Source organism: Aspergillus ruber (assembly GCF_000600275.1).
Source record: "Aspergillus ruber CBS 135680 unplaced genomic scaffold scaffold00029, whole genome shotgun sequence".
NCBI classification, from domain to species: domain Eukaryota; kingdom Fungi; phylum Ascomycota; class Eurotiomycetes; order Eurotiales; family Aspergillaceae; genus Aspergillus; species Aspergillus ruber.
Genome location: NW_024467325.1, coordinates 1 through 18,461, shown reverse-complemented (window position 1 = coordinate 18,461; position 18,461 = coordinate 1). Strand labels below are relative to the sequence as shown.

Sequence of the window (18,461 nt, the reverse complement as noted above, 5' to 3'; positions counted from 1 at the left end):
CATTCATCCAGGGACCAGGTCTATATAGTCCACGATCTTGTGGGGTCCTAGCATCTCCTGAATTTGACAAAAACGCAATTATCAATCAATACATCTGCCCCATTTCTTGGGGAATGGTACAAAGTTCATGGCAGTGTAGCGTTCCGTGAGCGATACAGTTGTATGTTCGGCAATTCGGAAGGTCTCCCATTGCCGAACCCTACAAAGGCGGGTGGAGAATGAGCGTCACAAGTTTCCAGGAGAATCATCCTCGCTCTTACCGCAGGAACGTGTTGTTCTAACCCCACATGAGTAATGTCTGAGTAAAAGTGGACGGTCGCAGGATCGTGGGGAGCAATAATGGAGTAAAGGTGGTGGACGGTAGAAGTTGAGAGATCAACTACCGACGGCACAGATGTATCACGATTCTATTATTCCGATATCTAGTTCAACAAACTGATCTTCCCGGCTGCTAACGCAAAAACAATGGGCAAAAACACGTCCTTTCCAGCCTCCCGTAATGCCTTGATATGTCCTATCCTCCGTCGACCAGCAAACTGTCCCTCGTCAATCTCGCCACATACTCCGAATGGACCATAGGCATATCTCTTCTGCTCGGGCCACGGGGCATCACCATTCACAAACGACGCCCACCGCCGTCTCATATCTTGCCCGACACCCTCCGCACCCGGGTTGTGCGACAGGTCCATCGTCCCGAACAGGAAGAGCAAGTCAACCGCGTGGTGGGAACGGCTAGACGACTGCCACGGGTTAGGTTGGTCAACCACATACTTGTAAGCCGTCTTTTGATTTGCTTGGAGCTTGTCGGAGATAACTTCGACGGGCATGGCGTAGAGAGCATCGTCGATGATGTCCAGGGCACCGAGCTTGCTGGCCGTTGGACGAGTAGGAACGACCTGGTACATTTTGCGCAGCTGAGGACCCCATTCAGGGTTCAAGTTAAAGGCCGCATTGATCGTAGATACGTCGTGGGTCTCAATGCCGTTACGCCAGATCACGGACTACGTTGGTAAATCGTGAGACACAGGGCTTGTAGGGTGACTAGAAAGTGCACATACCTCATATTCCGTATCTCCAATCATGACTTCTTCGACATGTTCCGGTCTCGATTCCCAATCTTGTAATTCCGAGTCCTCCTGGAGGAACATCGAGTTGACGTTACATTCTCCCAGGGCCTGTATGAGAATGGGCACAGTTGCTTCGCGAAGAGACGACTGTCCCAGTTCCTTCACTTTAGCTTCTAGAGTATTGACCATCCACTTCCCTCGTGCTGCTGGCATTGGGCGTGAGAGGTAGAGAGACCCGGAAGCCAGGATGGCCCGTTTGACTGGCGGTCCAGTGACCAAGTGAGCGTGAGCGTAAACACCACCGGCGCTCTCACCGGCTAAGGTGATATTATTCTAGAATTGAATCATTAATCGATAACACGCTTTATTTCAGAATAACCGTAGGGCATACCGGATCACCACCAAAAGAAGCGATGTTCTTGCGCACCCATTCAATTCCGAGTCGTTGATCCTTGAGAGCAAGGTTCATCTCTTTGCCATCACCAAAAGCAAAGATGTTGAGTCGGTAATTTATAGAAACAAATACCATTGGTTTCTGGTATTTGATCGAGTCTGCAACGAGCTTCGTTGGGTCTACAGTAGCATTAGGGTAAGATCTGATATGCAATCCGCGATAAAACGTACCACAGATTCCAGATGCAGCAGAGCAAAACGTGACAACCTGCGAGCCACCTGCATCCGTCAGCATATTCTGATACCGTCCAGCATACAATATCGACAACCATACCGTGAATCCAGATCAAGACCGGAAGAGGCCCCTTCGACTGATGCAGCGGAGGGCAGGTGATTTCTAAATTCAAGCATTTGAACTCATCCTCATCCTCTTCTGGAATTTCGATGTCTTCTGGGATGCGTAGCAAATGGCGCACGTCTATCTTCATTTGTGGACATCGTGGTCTAAGAATATATGGTCAGTTCCGCATCCAATTTCGAATTGAGAGATACAACCGTACCCATATCGCGTCGCATCGACCGCAGGTTCGTCGAACTTCTGCATCAGCTGCGAGCGCTCGAAGCGAGCCGGAATAGTGGCGTACGGGATGCCTCTGAATGAATTGACCGTGGTGCCATCGTTGGTCTGAGAGGTACCGGTAAACGTAGTCTGGAGGGAGCTGTGGTGAATTTGTGGAAGCGCCATAGTGAGTTCTGGTTGCAGTTGCTGGCTAGAGTTTCCAAGGGTGTACACTGTGAAATTTGTTTTATTCTCTACTGCTTCATCTACTCCAGTCCGCCCAAAGGCATTGTTTCGGCGGCGTTTGTGGGGCTTTGCGGAGACCCCAAGTACATCTCTATGTGGGTTCAGCAAACGGGGAGAAAGGAGGGGAATTTCCGGTCGTATAATGTTCAACGTTCAGATTTTTGCGTCATAGTAGAGATTATAGAAAGAGCAATGAAAGCTTCCAAGAAATATTGACCCGTACATTCGGGGTGAGCTGGAAGGTAGCATAGCAACATTCGGCAACCAGGTAATAGGCCTGGGCTAGAATAGAACAGCCTTCCAATTTTATGCTCTGTATTCTTCGTCAATCTGTATCAACGCCGCCATCCCATCCCGCTCATACACCTCTGTATCGAGAATCATGGACGCAAACAAGGTAGCCGGTTCGGTCTTGCTTGCGTTATCGCTGATGCGATGATGACATCCCGGAGCTTCGTACCAGGAACCTCCCGTTTCGATTACTCTCATTGGATCGTCGTTCATCTTGTTCAACAGCGTCCCGCTGATGACATATGCAGACACAGATGCGCCGCCATGTCGATGTGGGGGAGTTGAGCCATTCGGGGGGAAACTGACAAGCAACCCGATAATGCTCTTGCCGGGACAGTTTGCTAAACGGTATTGCGATGTGACATTGAGGGTAGGCATCGGGCGACTAGAAAGACTCGAACATTAGTCTATCAGACTTTCCTGTACCAACTGGAGATGAATAATTCATACCGCGGGTCGTAAAGTGGCTCACACATTGTCAAGTATATATATCTTGTTTCAGAGTTCCAGTTCGATCTTATACTATATTCCAGCAAGATGGAGTCAGCAGTAACTGCACTTGAGACAGTGAGCTACTCTTATGTATCCGTTCAGACATACTGCCATGCTCCTGTGTTCCCGGCTTTTTGCAACAGTTGACGCCAGAGGATCTCAATCCCGAAATGTACGATCTCCGAATCCCGCGTGTTGGGCTTCCGTGCGCATTATCATTGGCGCAGGTATAACCCGACCCACCTGATAGCCTATTGTACCTCGTTAGGCTATCTGTCGGACTTGAACAAATCCTACTAAGCTCACCGTTCGCCTCGTGCGCGTTGGAAATGTAACATGGCCGGGTTTATCCGTGCATGTTTTGATCACATCATTGCCCGGGTGCTCTATGCCGGCCGGAGGACAGAATAGGATCCATCCAGTGTCTGCAATGGTGTATTTTTGAGTCCGAGAATTGTGATGCACTATAGCCTATGCTGACCGGTTTGTGGAGCAATTTCTGTGTTAGCTGAGGCTAGAACGTACCAAACCAATGCTATTGATGCTTGCAGTATCATATTTAAAAGATCCGATGGCCCATCATTTATGATATTATAACAGACTGGCTTATCCTTCTTCGGCGATATCAACAGGCTCGAAATCAAGTTACAGATCGAAATGCAAACGATACTCATTGTTGGAACAGGCTTCGCCGGCATGTGGAGCGCCTTGTCTGCGATGCGACTCATCGAGCAGAATGGGGGAAGCGAGGCGAGTGGGATCAGAGTGATTGTCATATCTCCCGAGCCGACCTTGGTCATTCGTCCACGGTTGTATGAATCGGATGCCGACAAGATGTGTGTCTCGCTCGAGGAACTTTTCCGCGTGACGGGTATCCAATTTGTTCCGGGAATGGTTGATACGATTGATACGGCACAGAAACGAGCGACAATTATCGATATGATGGGCATTCACTCTGCCCTTGACTACGACCGGCTCGTCCTGGCTGCCGGAAGCCACTTGAAACGCCCCAATATTCCCGACATTCACGAGCATGCATTCAGTATTGACCAGCGCGACGAAGCTGCCAACCTCGACAAGCATTTGAACCATCTCGCATTCGAACCCCCTCATCCTGCGCGGAACACGATTGTTATCGTCGGCGGTGGTTTTACTGGAATCGAGATCGCCGCGGAGATGCCGTCGCGACTTCGCTCCATTCTCCGATCAGAGGACGTGCGAGTTGTGATCATCGAACAAGCGGATGCCATCGGACCGGAACTGGGGCCTGGTCCGCGGCCAGTCATACTCGAAGCGCTGGCGGGTCTGGGAGTGGAATATAAACTGGGCGCGGCAGTAGTATCGGTGGACAAAACCGGGGTGGTGACTAGCCGTGGCGAGCGAATCGACTCGCTGACTGTCATTTGGACTGGGGGCGTGGAAGCGAGCGCACTGACACAACAAGTTCCCGGACAGAGAGACCGGAGCGGCCGTTTGCACGTTTCTTCCGACCTGCGCGTTCCTTCTGTTCCAGACATATATGTGACGGGCGACGCAGCCTTGGCTATTGCCGACGATCAGGGCCATCATGCGTTGATGTCCTGCCAGCATGCCATGCGTCTTGGTCGCTTTGCTGGGCACAATGCAGCATCTGATTTGCTTGCCCTTGCCCCAAAGCCATATGCACAACCCGCGTATGGAACCTGTTTAGATTTAGGCCCTTGGGGCGCGGTTATCACCCAGGGATGGGACCGCCAAGTACAGTTAACTGGCTCTGCTGCGAAGACTATCAAGGAGAATATCAACCAAGTTGTGATATATCCCCCCAAAGCAGATCGTGCCGAAGCATTTGCTGCTGCGGACCCGGACAGTGCTGGTCCTACGCTTGCATGAGAAATAGTACAGTAACCTTAAAGAGTTCTTCGGGATACAGAGATATGGACCAATTAATTGGCAATAAAATGTTGACTTAGTTCACTATTTGTGCATATCTTAATAAAACGAGCCAAATGTTAGCACTTGTAACTCATAGCAAGAGATTATTTCTGCCTCAGGCAAGAAAATAATGCCTTACGCCGACCCAGTTTTTCCTCGTCGATTGCGCCATTCCTCCATTTCTACACTCTGAAAATCCATGATTCCCTAGCATAGAAATTTGAACGCCATGGTTGATTCCATTGAAGCCAGCAGTCCATCGATGAGGCCTATTTGCCGGTCTTCTGTTGCTTGTGCGGCGTGTCGCTACAAGCACCACCGCTGTGACGGCCAGAAGCCAGCATGCTCCCGCTGTATTGCAAGTGCGAGGGAGTGCATCTATCCTCTTTCGCGCCGCCGCGGAAAGCAAAGACAACGACACGCTCGATTGGCCTCACCGATTATGGGTAAGGAGAGCTGCTTACGACCTGCTCTTCAGGCGCCTCCCAATACTATTAGTTCACTTTTGTCCGGTTCGGCCTGGGACGTCAACCCAACTCTTTTGGATCTATACTATGAGTTCTTCCATGCAGCTCATCCGTGTGTTCTCCCTCGCCTCCATCTGGACGAACATCTTACAGAAGACGCACTTCGTCTGCTTGTGTGGGTGATTTGTTATATTGGTTCATTATTCTCAGAATCAGTATCGGTCGAATTGCAGAAGAACATCTCGGTTGCATTGATGGAGATTCGAGCGGGAAGCCGTATCGCCACTGGATTCGATGTGCAAGCAATGCTCCTTTATTCAATCGCCGTATATTGGTGTAACAAGGCGGAGCACGGCACCGCGTTGCTCGACGAGGCAATCCAGCTGGGCTTGAGACTTGGAATGAACAGAAAAGAATTTGCTGTGCTTCATGGACAGAACAACCCCGTTCTTGAGGAAAGCTGGCGGCGCACCTGGTGGTTGTTCTATGTTACGGATGCACACATTGCCGGCAGTACCCATACTTTTCCATTCCGGACAAGCAATATTAATATCACGGTTGATCTCCCTTGCGAGGAGCAAGAATATCACATGGGGGTAATGATATCATACTATATGTACCATCTTGACTGCTAACTTTACCAGAACATACCGCCGGCAAAAAGTATCAAAGATTACGACAACCGTGAATTTTCTGCTGACGATGAATTGCAGTTCTCATCATACGCAGAACTCATCGGCTTGACGCGAGGAATTGAACGCGCTTTGCTTCCCGGAAGTACCGCAGACATACAGTTATACAAATCGATGTGTGCAAATGCCGACACGAGTGTCAGAGCGTGGCACGCCCTTCTTCCTATCTCGAAACGGCGTTTGATCCGCAGCGACGGTTCTGTGGACGAAATCATGTTCAAAGCCCTATTTATCATGCATACGTACGGTTCTATTATCTTGCATTCTTTCAATACATCAACAATCTGAATTAGCATCTAGGTACACTGTTGAGATCCATCGCCCACTGTCTACGTTGGAATATAGTCCCATTGAAGCGGTGTCACGATGCGCCCCGTTAGCTCCATCCGAACATCTACAGTGTTCTGGCAAGGCAGCATCAGAACTGCACACAGTCAAATGCCTATCAGCTATTGAGAATGTTGACCACCTCCTTACACTTCCAACCAATCTCAACGCTCACTCCCCATTCCTGATCTGCATGATTGCCAACGTCACCATTGCACACCTCTCAGCTTGTCGATACATTCTTCAAGGCGAAAGGTTGGTCACCAGCCGTGAGAAGATTCGCCTAACCATGGGCACATTGAAACGTCTTAGCGAGCACTGGGCTCTCGGAAAGCGTACCTACCGAGAGATTGGCACCATTGCCCGGGAGATATTGTCATTGACGGCACGTCCCGCTACTCTATCAACCAACACGAACTTTTCACAAGCAGACGACCCATTAATGAACCTTGACTCATTGGAGGCTCCATTTGGTCTGAGCTTTGACTTCTGCACACCTTCGGACGACCAGTTCTCAAGTTTGATGTAGACAATACAAGCATCAAATTGATAAACAACCTGTTAATTTTAGTCCCTGGCTAAAAGAATTATGCCTCACACCGTGTACGAAAGAGAGTCCTCACTGCCTCGAAGCATCTTTGGCGAGATTAACCGCTACATCGATACGTCAACTCAATCTGGAATTGTATTCTTATTACATTGTTCTTCTGTGCTGATCAACCCTATCGGTAAGAGGAACCCTTTCAACATCTGATCAATACATATACCGAAAATTCAAATTTTCACGATCCGTCTTGTCTTCAAACGCATACACTAGATCTGGATCTGCGTTATCCACCCCTTGCGCTCGCAAGATTTCATCCTTCTTCTTATTCTGTCTCTTTAGATAAAACCGAAGGAAGATTACGCACATAGTCATAACAGAGTAGCAGCCTAAATGCACCCCGAAGGCAATGAAGTATTTTGGGGCGTCCTTCTCCAGGAATACTTGGGGGCCTGTCCTAGTTAGTATCGAAGAAAGTAACGAGCTAGAGATTGAGTCTACCGATTGCATTCCCAGCAGCCCAGGAGATAAAGGTGGCCGCGACAACGGTGGACTTCTTTGTAGCACCAGCTATATTCCGTGATATCATGGAGAGGGCGAGGGTCTGCGCGGACCAGAAGGAGAGGGTGATATAGTAGCTGATGAGGAGACCTGCTTTGGTAGCTGTTGTGGTGTTGTCAACGGTCATGAGGACGATTGTTCCGATAAATGATCTGTTCCTTTTAGTCTGAGCACGCTTGGAATCTGAAAGGGAAGCCATACGGTATAATGAATCCTAGCATAACTAGTAGGTTCTGCCCCGTTTTCTTGACGAGCCACGCCGACGACAGCAGGACGATGATAATGTAAAACCCCAAAACCATAGCCAACAACTGTGTCTGTAATTCAGTGAAGTCAAACCCTTTGATCACTATGTTCGCGAAAGCTCCCAATCCACTTGTTGGCAGGGTCGTGAACACTTGAATGGCACAGTAACACCAAGTTTGCGGGTCGCGAAATGCTTCCCACATCTGGTATGATCGGAACGATTTGTTCTGAAGGCCTGTCTGGTTTGACCGGACTCGCTCAACCATGAGTCGCTTGTCGCTTTCAGAGAAACACTTTGCGCGCATCGGTGAGTCAGGCATCCAGTAGATAACGAATATGCCCCAGAGGAAAGATATGCAGCCGTATGTCAGGAAAAGGGCTTGCCATGATCGGATGGCGCGATCTTTGCCGATGAGACTGAAGCAATAGGCTAGTAGGCCACCGACGATCTGTTGCCCACCGTTCATCATGTACCTGTAGGAGTTAGCCCTATATGGAGAGCAGGATGGATACGCCGGGCGCACCAATAAGTCACCGTGGCCGCCTGTTCCTCACGTTTATACCACATTCCTGAGCAAAGCACAAAGATGGGTTGGCAACATGCCTCAAAGATCCCCAATAACGTTCGGACTACAACCAAGCCCGTGAAGTTATGGCAAGCCGCATGTAAGGCTAATATTGCGCCCCAAATGCACACGTTCGCCCCGAGATACTTGGCTAGAGGCACTCGCTGAATCACCCAGTTGGTCGGGTACTCGACAATCAGTACGGCGATATAAATACAAGTTGTCAGCCAGGAGTATTGTTGTCCCTCTAGGCCTGTGTCTTCGCGGATACCCATAATCGACGCAAAAGACATGGTGCCTTTGTCTAGAGCTTGTAGGAAGTATGTCACTATCATGATAACTAGCACGCGGCGGTCGATCATCACACGGAGCCTGCGACTGGTGGAGTCATCGATTTCAATATGGCCCTGGGAGGCATATGCTTGGACTTCTTCATCGACATAGGAGGGGTCCTTGACGGCATCGAGTTGCGAGAGTTTGTCTCTGGGAGATAGTGTTCGTTCGATGTGGGAGGTTTCTTGTTTGTCCATGGTGGAATGTAGTGCAGCATCTGCCACGAGAAAGTTACACTATTAGGAGATGACAGTACTGAAGGAACAAGGGAGCAAACGCATACGGGAAAGAGTCCTTTTATGCACCAGAGAAGCCAAGCACCACATTGCCACCTGATTTGTGTCTTAGCCAGTGTGCATTGCACCCTGTATATTAGCCGTATAGTCCTGCTACCCCGGATTTCAGATCTGACATCCCCACAGCGGGAGAAGATACCCCGGAATTCTTCCCTTGCACCAATCAAGAGGACCCTCGGGCTCGAATTGTACCGAATGCGGGGAAGGCCTTCTGTGTCTTCATTAACATAGCCGGGATATATGTAGGAGCGGTCGTAAATATTAGTTATGAAGTTAAATACAGATTCTTTAATTATTATCTGGGTATATCAGATACAATGTCGTCCATGCCGGAACCAGCCACTCACATCCACACCACCGTTAACCGCCTCATAACAAACCTCATAAATATTCATGACACTACCGGCGAATTTCTCTTACACCTGCCTGACTCTCGCATCATCGATACTAAATCATGGCATGGTTGGGAATGGACACACGGCATTGGTCTCTATGGCCTATGGAAGTATCATGAAGTTACTGGCGACGAAAACTACATACGAATCATTGAAGACTGGTTTTCTGCCCGGTTTACGGAGGGTGGTACCACCAAGAATATAAATACGATGGCTGTCTTCTTAACCCTGGCCTACGTCTACGAGAAAACAGGGAATATCACGTACCGTCCCTGGCTAGAGGCATGGGCCGACTGGGCGATGCATGATCTCCCGCGCACGCGCTATGGTGGCTTTCAGCATGCCACCTACTTGACCGACAACCATCAACAGTTGTGGGATGATACCTTGATGATGACAGTGCTACCTCTCGCCAAGATTGGGAAGTTACTAAACCGTCCGGAATACATCGACGAGGCGAAGCGGCAGTTCCTTGTGCATATCAAATACCTTTTCGACACACGATCTGGTCTATTTTATCACGGATGGACCTTTGAAGATGGCGGGCATAATTTCGCTTCTGCTCGCTGGGCACGCGGGAATTGCTGGGTGACTATGGTCATTCCGGAGTTTATCGAGTTATTGGACCTGCCTTCCACGGATCCGCTTCGCGTACATCTGATTGATACTCTATATGCGCAGTGCGAGGCTCTTGAGCGACTTCAGGAGGACTCTGGGTACTGGCATACGCTCCTCGACCATCCTGACTCGTACGTCGAGGCATCTGCAACCGCTGGGTTTGCGTACGGGATTCTCAAGGCTGTACGAAAGAGGTACTTACCGCCAGCGTATAGGGGCGTAGGCGAGAAGGCGATTAGCGCTGTACTTGGGGCTGTAGATGCAAACGGGGAGTTACAGAATACAAGCTTCGGAACGGGAATGGGAGACTCTCTTGATTTTTACAAGGCAATTTCCCTCACGGCTATGCCATATGGACAAGCGATGGCTATTATGGCATTGGGGGAGTATCTGAGAACATTTCTATAGCGAATACTACATGTGAGAACTCCAACATATATCGCAGTTACGTACAGGTAGATTCCGCATTTGTCCAGTTCTTGCTAAGACTCCCTAGCTTAGATAGGAATATTATCCGTTCCAACTACTATAGAGTCTGAGAAATTAATATTCATTTAACCGGAGAAGCGGCAACGTCCGACTGATGATTTAGTCGTTGTGAATTAGCCGTTCTTACTTGCTCCGATACGGCCACTAATAATGCCACTTGACCCCAACTTTGCGTGACACCTGACTTGTTAATATGGACTTTCAATTTAAAGGCTCTCGCCAGCTATTTCACCGAAGTAAATTAAGCTGGCCCATTTTAGCCTATGATGATACCATAGCCGTTGATACCATTGTACGGCAACCTGGTGCAGCGCTGCTGGATTTCCCCTCTCTAGAATGCGCTGGAATATGAGACTTGCTCTATATAAAGGGACTGGGTAACCGTATCACTCCATTGAAATAATGCCTAGCTCTGTATGCTTTGAAGTTATCGAGTTCATTAATTGATGAACTTGAGCATGCGGCAGTCACTTCTTTGGCTTACCTTTGGGTCCCTCGTCAATGAGGTGTTGTCCAGACCAACGAACCACACTCCCGATACTGTCAAGGTACATTGGGTCGGCGAACGTCCCGAGTATACCTCGGGGACGACTTTCGGACTCCCATGGCCGCAGGGGAAATACAAGTTCAACGACACTCTGTTCAGCATCGTTGGAAAACCAAGTGAACAGATCCCACTGCAGTCTTGGGTGACCGGTTACTGGCGCGACGGCTCTATCAAATGGACTGGGCATGCTATTCCACCGCTTGATAATGTCAGCTCAGAGTATACTATCAGGGCTTCATCATTCGCACAAAGCAAGCATACAACCAACTCAAGTACTTCGACTGGTGTGAAAGTTGCCGATACAGCGGACGAAGTCAGTGTTGACACTGGCAGAATCGCAGTCTCCTTTCCTAAGCAAGGAAACTCGATAATAGGCTCTATTAGGACTTCTAGTGGACAGGTCGTCGGTGAAAATGGAAAATTGGTTCTCCACTCCCAATCGGGAGTTGCGGAGGACGTTGCGGCCCGGACCAACACTTCTATCGATTACTTTAACTTCGACAGCAATATCCAGCAGGTTTCTGTAAATAACGACACTTCTGTCCGTGCTGTGGTCACTGTCAAAGGAAAGCACAAGGTCACAAGTGGAGGCGACCACGACGACTGGCTTCAATTCACCTTGCGCTTTTATCTATACACCAACTCGGATTCCATCAGGATCGTCCACAGCATTGTGTTTGACGGAAAGGCGGACAGTGACTTTGTCAGTGGGTTGGGAATTCAGTTTGGTGTTCCCTTGGCCGGCGAAGAATTATACAATCGTCATATCAGACTACCAGGAGTCAACGGGGGTTTTCTTCATGAGGCTGTCCAAGGTATCACGGGTCTGCGGCGCGACCCAGGCGAAGAAGTCCGTTTATCTCAATTCGACGGAAGGGAGACACCGGAGCTAAGTACTTGGGACGAGAGCATTACTTCTGGCATCCAGTACATCCCTGCGTGGAACGACTACAAACTGAGCCAATTATCCCCCGACGGCTTCACTATAAAAAAACGAACAAAGCCCGGACAAGGATGGATTGATATTCCCGGGGGAACGCGCTCTCACGGGCTTACTTATCTGGGTGGTGCCACCAAAGGTGGATTAGCAGTTGGTCTGCGTGACTTCTGGAAGAGATATCCCACTAGCATCGACATCTCAAGCGCCGCATCCGATCAAGGATCTCTCACAATCTGGTTATACAGTCCTGAAGCCGTTCCCCTAGATCTCAGAGCATACCATGATGAGTCGGGAGAAGACACATACGCCAAGCAGCTGGAAGCACTAGAGATCACCTATGAAGACTACGAGCCCGGTTTTAACACGCCATACGGAATAGCAAGGACTAGCGAGATCTTTCTATATGCATTCGATCAGACTCCCTCCGCTGATACGCTAGCAAAGTTAAGCAAGCACGCCAATGAACCACCCGTCCTAGCAGCAGAACCACGGTACATCCGAGAGACGAAGGCAATCGGATCTTACTGGTCCGTCCCTGACGTCTCCGAAAATAGCAACAACAACAGCAAGTCCGCGGCACTCGAGAGCCATCTCGACTTCCTGGTAAAATTCTACCAAGGGCAAGTCGACTATCGTCGATGGTACGGCTTCCTGAATTACGGCGATTTCATGCACACCTACGACGAGGATAGACATATTTGGCGATACGATATTGGCGGATATGCCTGGGACAACTCGGAGCTGTCTCCCGACCTCTTTCTCTGGCAGTATTTTCTGCGGAGCGGCCGCGCGGATGTCTACCGGCTCGCAGAGGCGCTGACACGCCACACCGGTGAAGTAGACGTTTACCATATTGGCGACTGGAAGGGCTTAGGAACCCGACACGGAGTGCAGCATTTTGGCGACAGCGCGAAGCAGGTTCGTATTGCTCAGCCCCAGTACCGGAAGTACTTCTACTATTTATCCGGGGGCGATGAGCGAGTCGGGGAGCTACTGGATGAGGCTCTAGATACGGATAAAACATACGGCACCTTGGATCCACAGAGGAAAGTCCGCGATGATGGCTGGATCCCCGAGCCCAATAAACCCACTGCCATATCTCTCGGTACTGACTGGGCCGGTCTTGCGGCTGGCTGGCTTCTTGAATGGGAGCGCCGCGGGCCTCGGTGGTTGGAAGCGAAAAGAAAGTTGACCGGTACTGGGGGAGGCATCGCAAACCTGAAGAATGGCTTCGTCACAGGGTCAGGCCTATACGCTATTACCAATGGCACGTTGCTTCCCCCGCCAAGTGATCCGAATAACACGGGCATTGTGTCCATCTCCCATTTGAATGCGGTGTTTGGCTTGCCGGAGGTACTTTCAGAGTTGCTCGAGTACTGGGGTGGTGATGCTCCTCAGGGTCTACGAAGCGCCTGGCTGGATTATTGCTATTATTACGGTGCAACAGCAGATGAACAAAAAGCGCGCTATGGGGAGGCGTTCACTAAGACTACATTGGTACAAGGCCACTCGCGGTTGACAGCGTATTACGCGCAGCAAGACAACAACAATTCAACTGTGGCACAACGCGCATGGGACGAATTCTACGGTGATATCGATGGCTCTGACGGTCTGACGGAGGATGATCCATGGGTTGCGGTGAAGGTAAACGGCAGCGCTGTGCTGATTCCTATTGAGGAGGCTACATGGATATCCACAAACGCCGTTGCTCAGTATGGGCTGGCTGCCATTCAGGACTTGGCTCTTGTAGGAGACGTGAATAACTAGGGTTCAATTCAATTGAACAGCACGCTTATAGTCTTCATTATGCCTGTTCTTCTATGATACATCCAAATAATACAACTATCCAGACTTGAATATTCCCATACATTGCGTAGAAACAACATCAACATGACCTCCCCCAATTTAATTCTTTTCAAATAACTCGAGCTCTGCGAGCAACGCACAAGCAGAAACAACCCGGAAACTTTGCAGTCCTCCATACCAATCTTTGCGGCGTCGTATCCTTGCTGACTCGTCCTTTTCACCCGCAATATAAAGACAGGCGAGACATAATGCCAACGCGTCATGTTCAGTCTCATAGCCGGTCAATGGAATTGGCTGGTTGCCGTAAGGACGCATTTGGCTCATGACCCATGTTACGATTCGATCAAATTCATCCGACAGTTTGATGGATCGCGCTCGTTGTCGGTGAGTCTGTACGCCAGATTTGTTGAGGATGTGGCCGATGAAGACCTCGAGCTCACTGATGGGATAGATTGGATGTTCTGAAAAGTCATTCATCGCGGAAAGAATGGCATTCTCATATCTGTTATAAAATGAGTTTAGAAGCTCGGCAAGAAAGGGTCTTGGATTGTTTACGCTTTTCGTATGAGTCGTGCTTCGTCGATACGATAGATCCAATGTATTGGACCAAAGGCAGAACATTTCTGAATCATAGCTTCCATGAATTCACCCCAGAACGGATTTTTACTGCTCAGCTTCACATCCTCAGACCATATTTGTCGCTCGTCTATGGCTCTGTATAATTTCCCAAGGATCTTTTCCGATTTGTAGTATTTATAAGCTGGGCCTAGCCCCTCGTCCTCATTTTGATTGGCTTGGAGAATATGAGTGTCAAGATGAATATCGGATTTATCGTAAATGTGGACCTGCGGCCCTGGAGCCAAACTGTCATATTGATTATTTCAGCACAATCCGACTTAGTACCAAAAGATTGCAACAAACTTACAAATCCGGACGATATCGGGATGTCATCTTCGGGAGGTCTTCCATCTTCACTGGGATCCCTGTCTTGGAGAAATCAACAGCCATTGAATGCAGCTGTGCCAACCGCTTGCATTCTGGGTGACAAGATCCCTCCGTCAACTGGTCCGCCATGATCAAATGTCTGGTGGCAATCACTCCTAGACGGTCAGTCTCCATGAAGTTAATAAAGAAGTCTGCCATATCATCTTTGGTGACAACGCGACCAATATCAACTGGCGACACGCGAGGGTAGTCAGCTGGCGGATATGTCACGGCTGGAGAAGCTTCGGGATCCCAAATGATGTTAAAGATATCGCCATCGAGGTCGCCACCACTCAATTGACTTGGCAAGTCTCGCGAGCCTTTTTGACTGAAAACAATGCAATTCCGATGTTGCGCCAAGGGATGATCGCGAGGCGGAATGATATTGTGAGCAATTTGAATGTCACCATCGAATAGAGCGGGCGATCGAGTGACAACAAGTGGACCCGGCCCAGGAGGAGGTGTAAACTGGGCCTTGGTCGTTTCATACGTGACAAAAACTTCCTTCTCTTGTAGGAAACCCGTCTCATCCATGATGCCAAAAAGTGTGACACCCTTTTCGACTGGAATTCGAGCCTTGTGCTTGAGCAAGCGAAGCTCGCGAAAAACAAGAGCCTCCACAACGGAACGAAGAAATCGGTCATTTGTGTAGTCAATACCAGAAGCACCAAATTGTCGAAAGAGTTTATGGAGGCGTAGTGACTTGCTAATATTCTGTCCTTTCAAATATTTCTCCGTGCTCTGGATGCTCGTGGTGACTCCTCGGAGCAGGGACACTTGAATGTTCTGTAATTTGAAAAACCAATCCTTCGAGACACCCATGTCCTCCATGATCTTAATCATTTGACGGTTGAGAACCAAAGGGATTGGCTGTGATCCAACATCGCATATTTCCAGTGTTTGTAGATCCTCGCTGGCAAATTTGACCATTGACGGGCGAAGTGCAATAATCGAGCCATCAAGTCGACTGTCGACAGCGAGCATCCCTTTGGCGCCCCCCAAACGAATCTGAAAACATGTCGGGAAACCCTTCGAACGTGGAAGGTTGTCCCAGATGGTTTCGACGACGTTTAGAGAAACGGCCCCGACGCCATCGCTGAAAATACGCGCACCATCTGGCGACTTGACATCTGGTATGTGACAAACTACCATCTTGTTCTTCTTGATGTCAACATCGAAAGGGGTTTCAGAGAATGCCTGACCAATTCTTGCAGCGCATCGGGCGGGTGATGTTATTTTGGAGAAATTACCGAGAGCTTTAATGATTGTGAAACATGTCTGCAAGTCACCACTGTCGTCAAAAAACGGAGCAGAGAACTAACCATAACGATGTAGTCAGCGCAAGGCACCTGTGACGAATAAAAATCAACATACCCAGACTGAATAAGCCCTGAGGGAAGAGTGCGAGAAGCCCAAGAATGAGTAAGTTCGTCCCGCTATTTCGATCCCGCGCTTCAAGACGTGTTTGTACCGAGCGAAGGCATTGGCATTGTCGACCTGAGGACTAAAATGAAGATCCTGCCCATTTTCATCACAGAATTGCACCCGAATAAAGTATTCGTGATGGTTGGGAAACTTCCTTAGAATGCGGTTGTTGGGCTCCATCTCTGGGCCATGCAAGGTAATGCGTGATGGGGTCACTGTCACCCGAAAAATTCGAGCGAGATTCTGATTTGGGCTAAAAACACGGTCTCCATGGAATAGCCCCTGCTTAACTTCTTCTTCATTTTGTTTGATCGCCTGAAGGAGATAGCCTACTTCGAACTCCGCCGGGTCTCCGTATGGCGAAGGCCAGTCGATCGTGTCAAATAGTTTCTTCATTGCGTCAGGAGACACAGCTGACAGCCACTTGCTCCTTCTCACTTTAATTTCTTGTCGCAGTTTCCTGGCCAGTTCCAGAGCTGTGGATGGAAGAAGGTAGGCATTGTAGGCCAAGGCCTGTATATGGAATAACAACTCAAATGGAACAGATCGGTCTGTAGTATACTTCGCAAGTTCCACTTTCAGGGATCTCATTTGATGCGTGAACCCTGCTGTGTTGAATAACAAGGCTCGTGGAACAGTAACATCGTACTGTGTTACGACAATTTCGCGCTGCTTGAGTTCCTCGATTTTCTGCCCCAAAGCTGAAGGGGACACATTAAATTGGTAAACGAGGCATTGCCCAGCGAGCTCGGCGTGCTCCTTGCCTAGGGAACAGATTCGGGTGCGAGTTGATTCCCGAGGTCGATTGCCATTCACATCGCCTTGATCGAGGGCGAGGCTCAACACAGCGGAGAGAAGGGTATGGATGCCATTAGTTGCTTCGAAGAAAAGCGGCACAGTGGACAACGTCAGTGTCAGCAACCCATTACTGAACCAAACAAGCTCTACAATACTGTTGAGCGGGATTCTAACCAACTGGCCGCTGTCCACATTGACGACGACATTTCTCTTTGTAAACTTCACCGTCCCACGGTTGTTCCATTCAACTTCTGGGACGTATCCAAGTTGCCCGTTGATGAACGTGTAGTACCCGCAGCTAAAACTTGACAAAGAAAACAAGACTGCTGAGCTTTCTTCCTCAATTGTATACTGAGAATTCGCTCTCTCCTGCACAGCATGCGCAAGTGTTTTGATGGTAAATTCTTGCGGTTGACGCTTACTCAGTGTACAGAAAATATCGTTTCCGGTCAGCCTTAAATTGGACTTTGCGGGAGCAGGTGCATAAGGTCGAAAGGGAGTCTGAGCACTGCGTTGTCCATGTATTTCCAGAAATCTTTCGCCATCCCGCCTATTCAGGAAAGTCACATTCCCAATGCTCTTTTTCTTGGGTTTCTCGCAGAGAAAGTCAACTATGTGGAGTCGCTTCATAAACGGCTCGAGCTGGGTATATAACCCATCTTCAGTCAAATCGATTGGAAGGTTGCGCATAAAAACCTCCATTTTGACGATTATAGGCGGCAGCTGTAAAGTTGTCGATAGACGCGGGCTCTCTACGTTGCGTAGCAAAGACTACGCCTCGCAACGAGAGGCAGAGATATCGACCCAGGCCTAGCGATGGGATGTTGAAGAACGACCTGGGAGGTGAAGAAAAGAGCAGTTGAGAGATGTCTAAGACGTTGCAGAGTACAAAGAAGACGCGCAATACCCCGCAGCTGGCTGCACAGCAGCGGCAAGTATTATTAATGAATATCACCACTAGCAGTTCCGCTTGATAGTCTATTCCAAAGTACTTTGAGGTACGCTCATAGATTTGATCAACTGTAACTCCCCAAATTCTTGATATTTTGGTTTAAAACCACGCACGACATGGAACAGGGTGGAGACATACCTTCGGCCCGGCCCGAGGCCAATCAGACACCGGGAGTAGACTGCGGCAAAACCGCACTTGCGGTTACTACTTTGCTAACCGCAGCCGTAATTTGCGGCTGCGGTTATCAAGTTTCCTAACTATAGCCAAACCCGTAATTTGCAGATTTGGCTATGGTTAGCCATGGTTAGCCGCAGGATAACCGCACTAGCATAAATATCGCTTATTTGTCCTATTCGGGACCATTATTTCATAATTATATCGCTGACATACACCCATGTTTAGTTTCAGTATATACATGTTCTGGTTATGACAGTACTCTTCTACACTTTTACCTACTTCCTATATGAAATAATAAGAAATACCAATGTATTTATATATAAGTAGCATGACTTT

At 48.9% G+C, this 18,461-nt stretch overlaps 8 protein-coding genes across 8 annotated transcripts; 4 read left to right on the top strand and 4 right to left on the bottom strand.

Annotated features, from left to right (window-relative positions):
• Window positions 1-422: 422 nt before the first annotated feature.
• Window positions 423-2,205, bottom strand: EURHEDRAFT_544352 (putative carboxylesterase; the record flags this gene model as incomplete). The annotated part of the gene is made up of 6 exons (XM_040787428.1): window positions 423-1,001; window positions 1,059-1,400; window positions 1,459-1,640; window positions 1,692-1,739; window positions 1,795-1,964; window positions 2,021-2,205. 6 exons carry the CDS (start codon window positions 2,203-2,205, stop codon window positions 423-425), a joined length of 1,506 nt encoding a protein of 501 aa, XP_040635716.1.
• Window positions 2,206-2,428: 223 nt separating this feature from the next.
• On the bottom strand, window positions 2,429-3,171 carry EURHEDRAFT_388973 (cupin domain-containing protein). Its single transcript, XM_040779760.1, has 2 exons — window positions 3,007-3,171; window positions 2,429-2,941 (listed from the first exon to the last, which is right to left on the bottom strand). Exons 1-2 carry the CDS (start codon window positions 3,030-3,032, stop codon window positions 2,572-2,574), a joined length of 396 nt encoding a protein of 131 aa, XP_040635715.1. The 5' UTR covers window positions 3,033-3,171; the 3' UTR covers window positions 2,429-2,571.
• A 484-nt stretch (window positions 3,172-3,655) lies between these two features.
• EURHEDRAFT_544349 (NAD(P)/FAD-dependent oxidoreductase) lies at window positions 3,656-4,970 on the top strand. Its single transcript, XM_040787427.1, has one exon. It carries the CDS (start codon window positions 3,706-3,708, stop codon window positions 4,918-4,920), a length of 1,215 nt encoding a protein of 404 aa, XP_040635714.1. The 5' UTR covers window positions 3,656-3,705; the 3' UTR covers window positions 4,921-4,970.
• A 254-nt stretch (window positions 4,971-5,224) lies between these two features.
• Window positions 5,225-6,977, top strand: EURHEDRAFT_463280 (putative transcription factor; the record flags this gene model as incomplete). Its single annotated transcript, XM_040784863.1, has 3 exons — window positions 5,225-6,025; window positions 6,074-6,363; window positions 6,422-6,977. The coding sequence occupies 3 exons, from the start codon at window positions 5,225-5,227 to the stop codon at window positions 6,975-6,977; spliced, it is 1,647 nt and encodes a 548-aa protein (XP_040635713.1).
• Window positions 6,978-7,202: 225 nt separating this feature from the next.
• Window positions 7,203-8,895, bottom strand: EURHEDRAFT_463393 (putative 2-ketogluconate transporter; the record flags this gene model as incomplete). The annotated part of the gene is made up of 4 exons (XM_040784874.1): window positions 7,203-7,444; window positions 7,494-7,705; window positions 7,755-8,273; window positions 8,324-8,895. 4 exons carry the CDS (start codon window positions 8,893-8,895, stop codon window positions 7,203-7,205), a joined length of 1,545 nt encoding a protein of 514 aa, XP_040635712.1.
• Window positions 8,896-9,311: 416 nt separating this feature from the next.
• Window positions 9,312-10,415, top strand: EURHEDRAFT_463372 (glycoside hydrolase family 88/105 protein; the record flags this gene model as incomplete). Its single annotated transcript, XM_040784872.1, has 1 exon — window positions 9,312-10,415. One exon carries the CDS (start codon window positions 9,312-9,314, stop codon window positions 10,413-10,415), a length of 1,104 nt encoding a protein of 367 aa, XP_040635711.1.
• A 539-nt stretch (window positions 10,416-10,954) lies between these two features.
• Window positions 10,955-13,750, top strand: EURHEDRAFT_463276 (polysaccharide lyase family 26 protein; the record flags this gene model as incomplete). The annotated part of the gene is made up of 2 exons (XM_040784862.1): window positions 10,955-11,893; window positions 11,972-13,750. The coding sequence occupies 2 exons, from the start codon at window positions 10,955-10,957 to the stop codon at window positions 13,748-13,750; spliced, it is 2,718 nt and encodes a 905-aa protein (XP_040635710.1).
• A 138-nt stretch (window positions 13,751-13,888) lies between these two features.
• Window positions 13,889-17,698, bottom strand: EURHEDRAFT_380392 (RNA dependent RNA polymerase; the record flags this gene model as incomplete). Its single annotated transcript, XM_040779292.1, has 4 exons — window positions 13,889-14,291; window positions 14,345-14,653; window positions 14,715-16,090; window positions 16,148-17,698. The coding sequence occupies 4 exons, from the start codon at window positions 17,696-17,698 to the stop codon at window positions 13,889-13,891; spliced, it is 3,639 nt and encodes a 1,212-aa protein (XP_040635709.1).
• Between the last annotated feature and the right edge of the window lie 763 nt (window positions 17,699-18,461).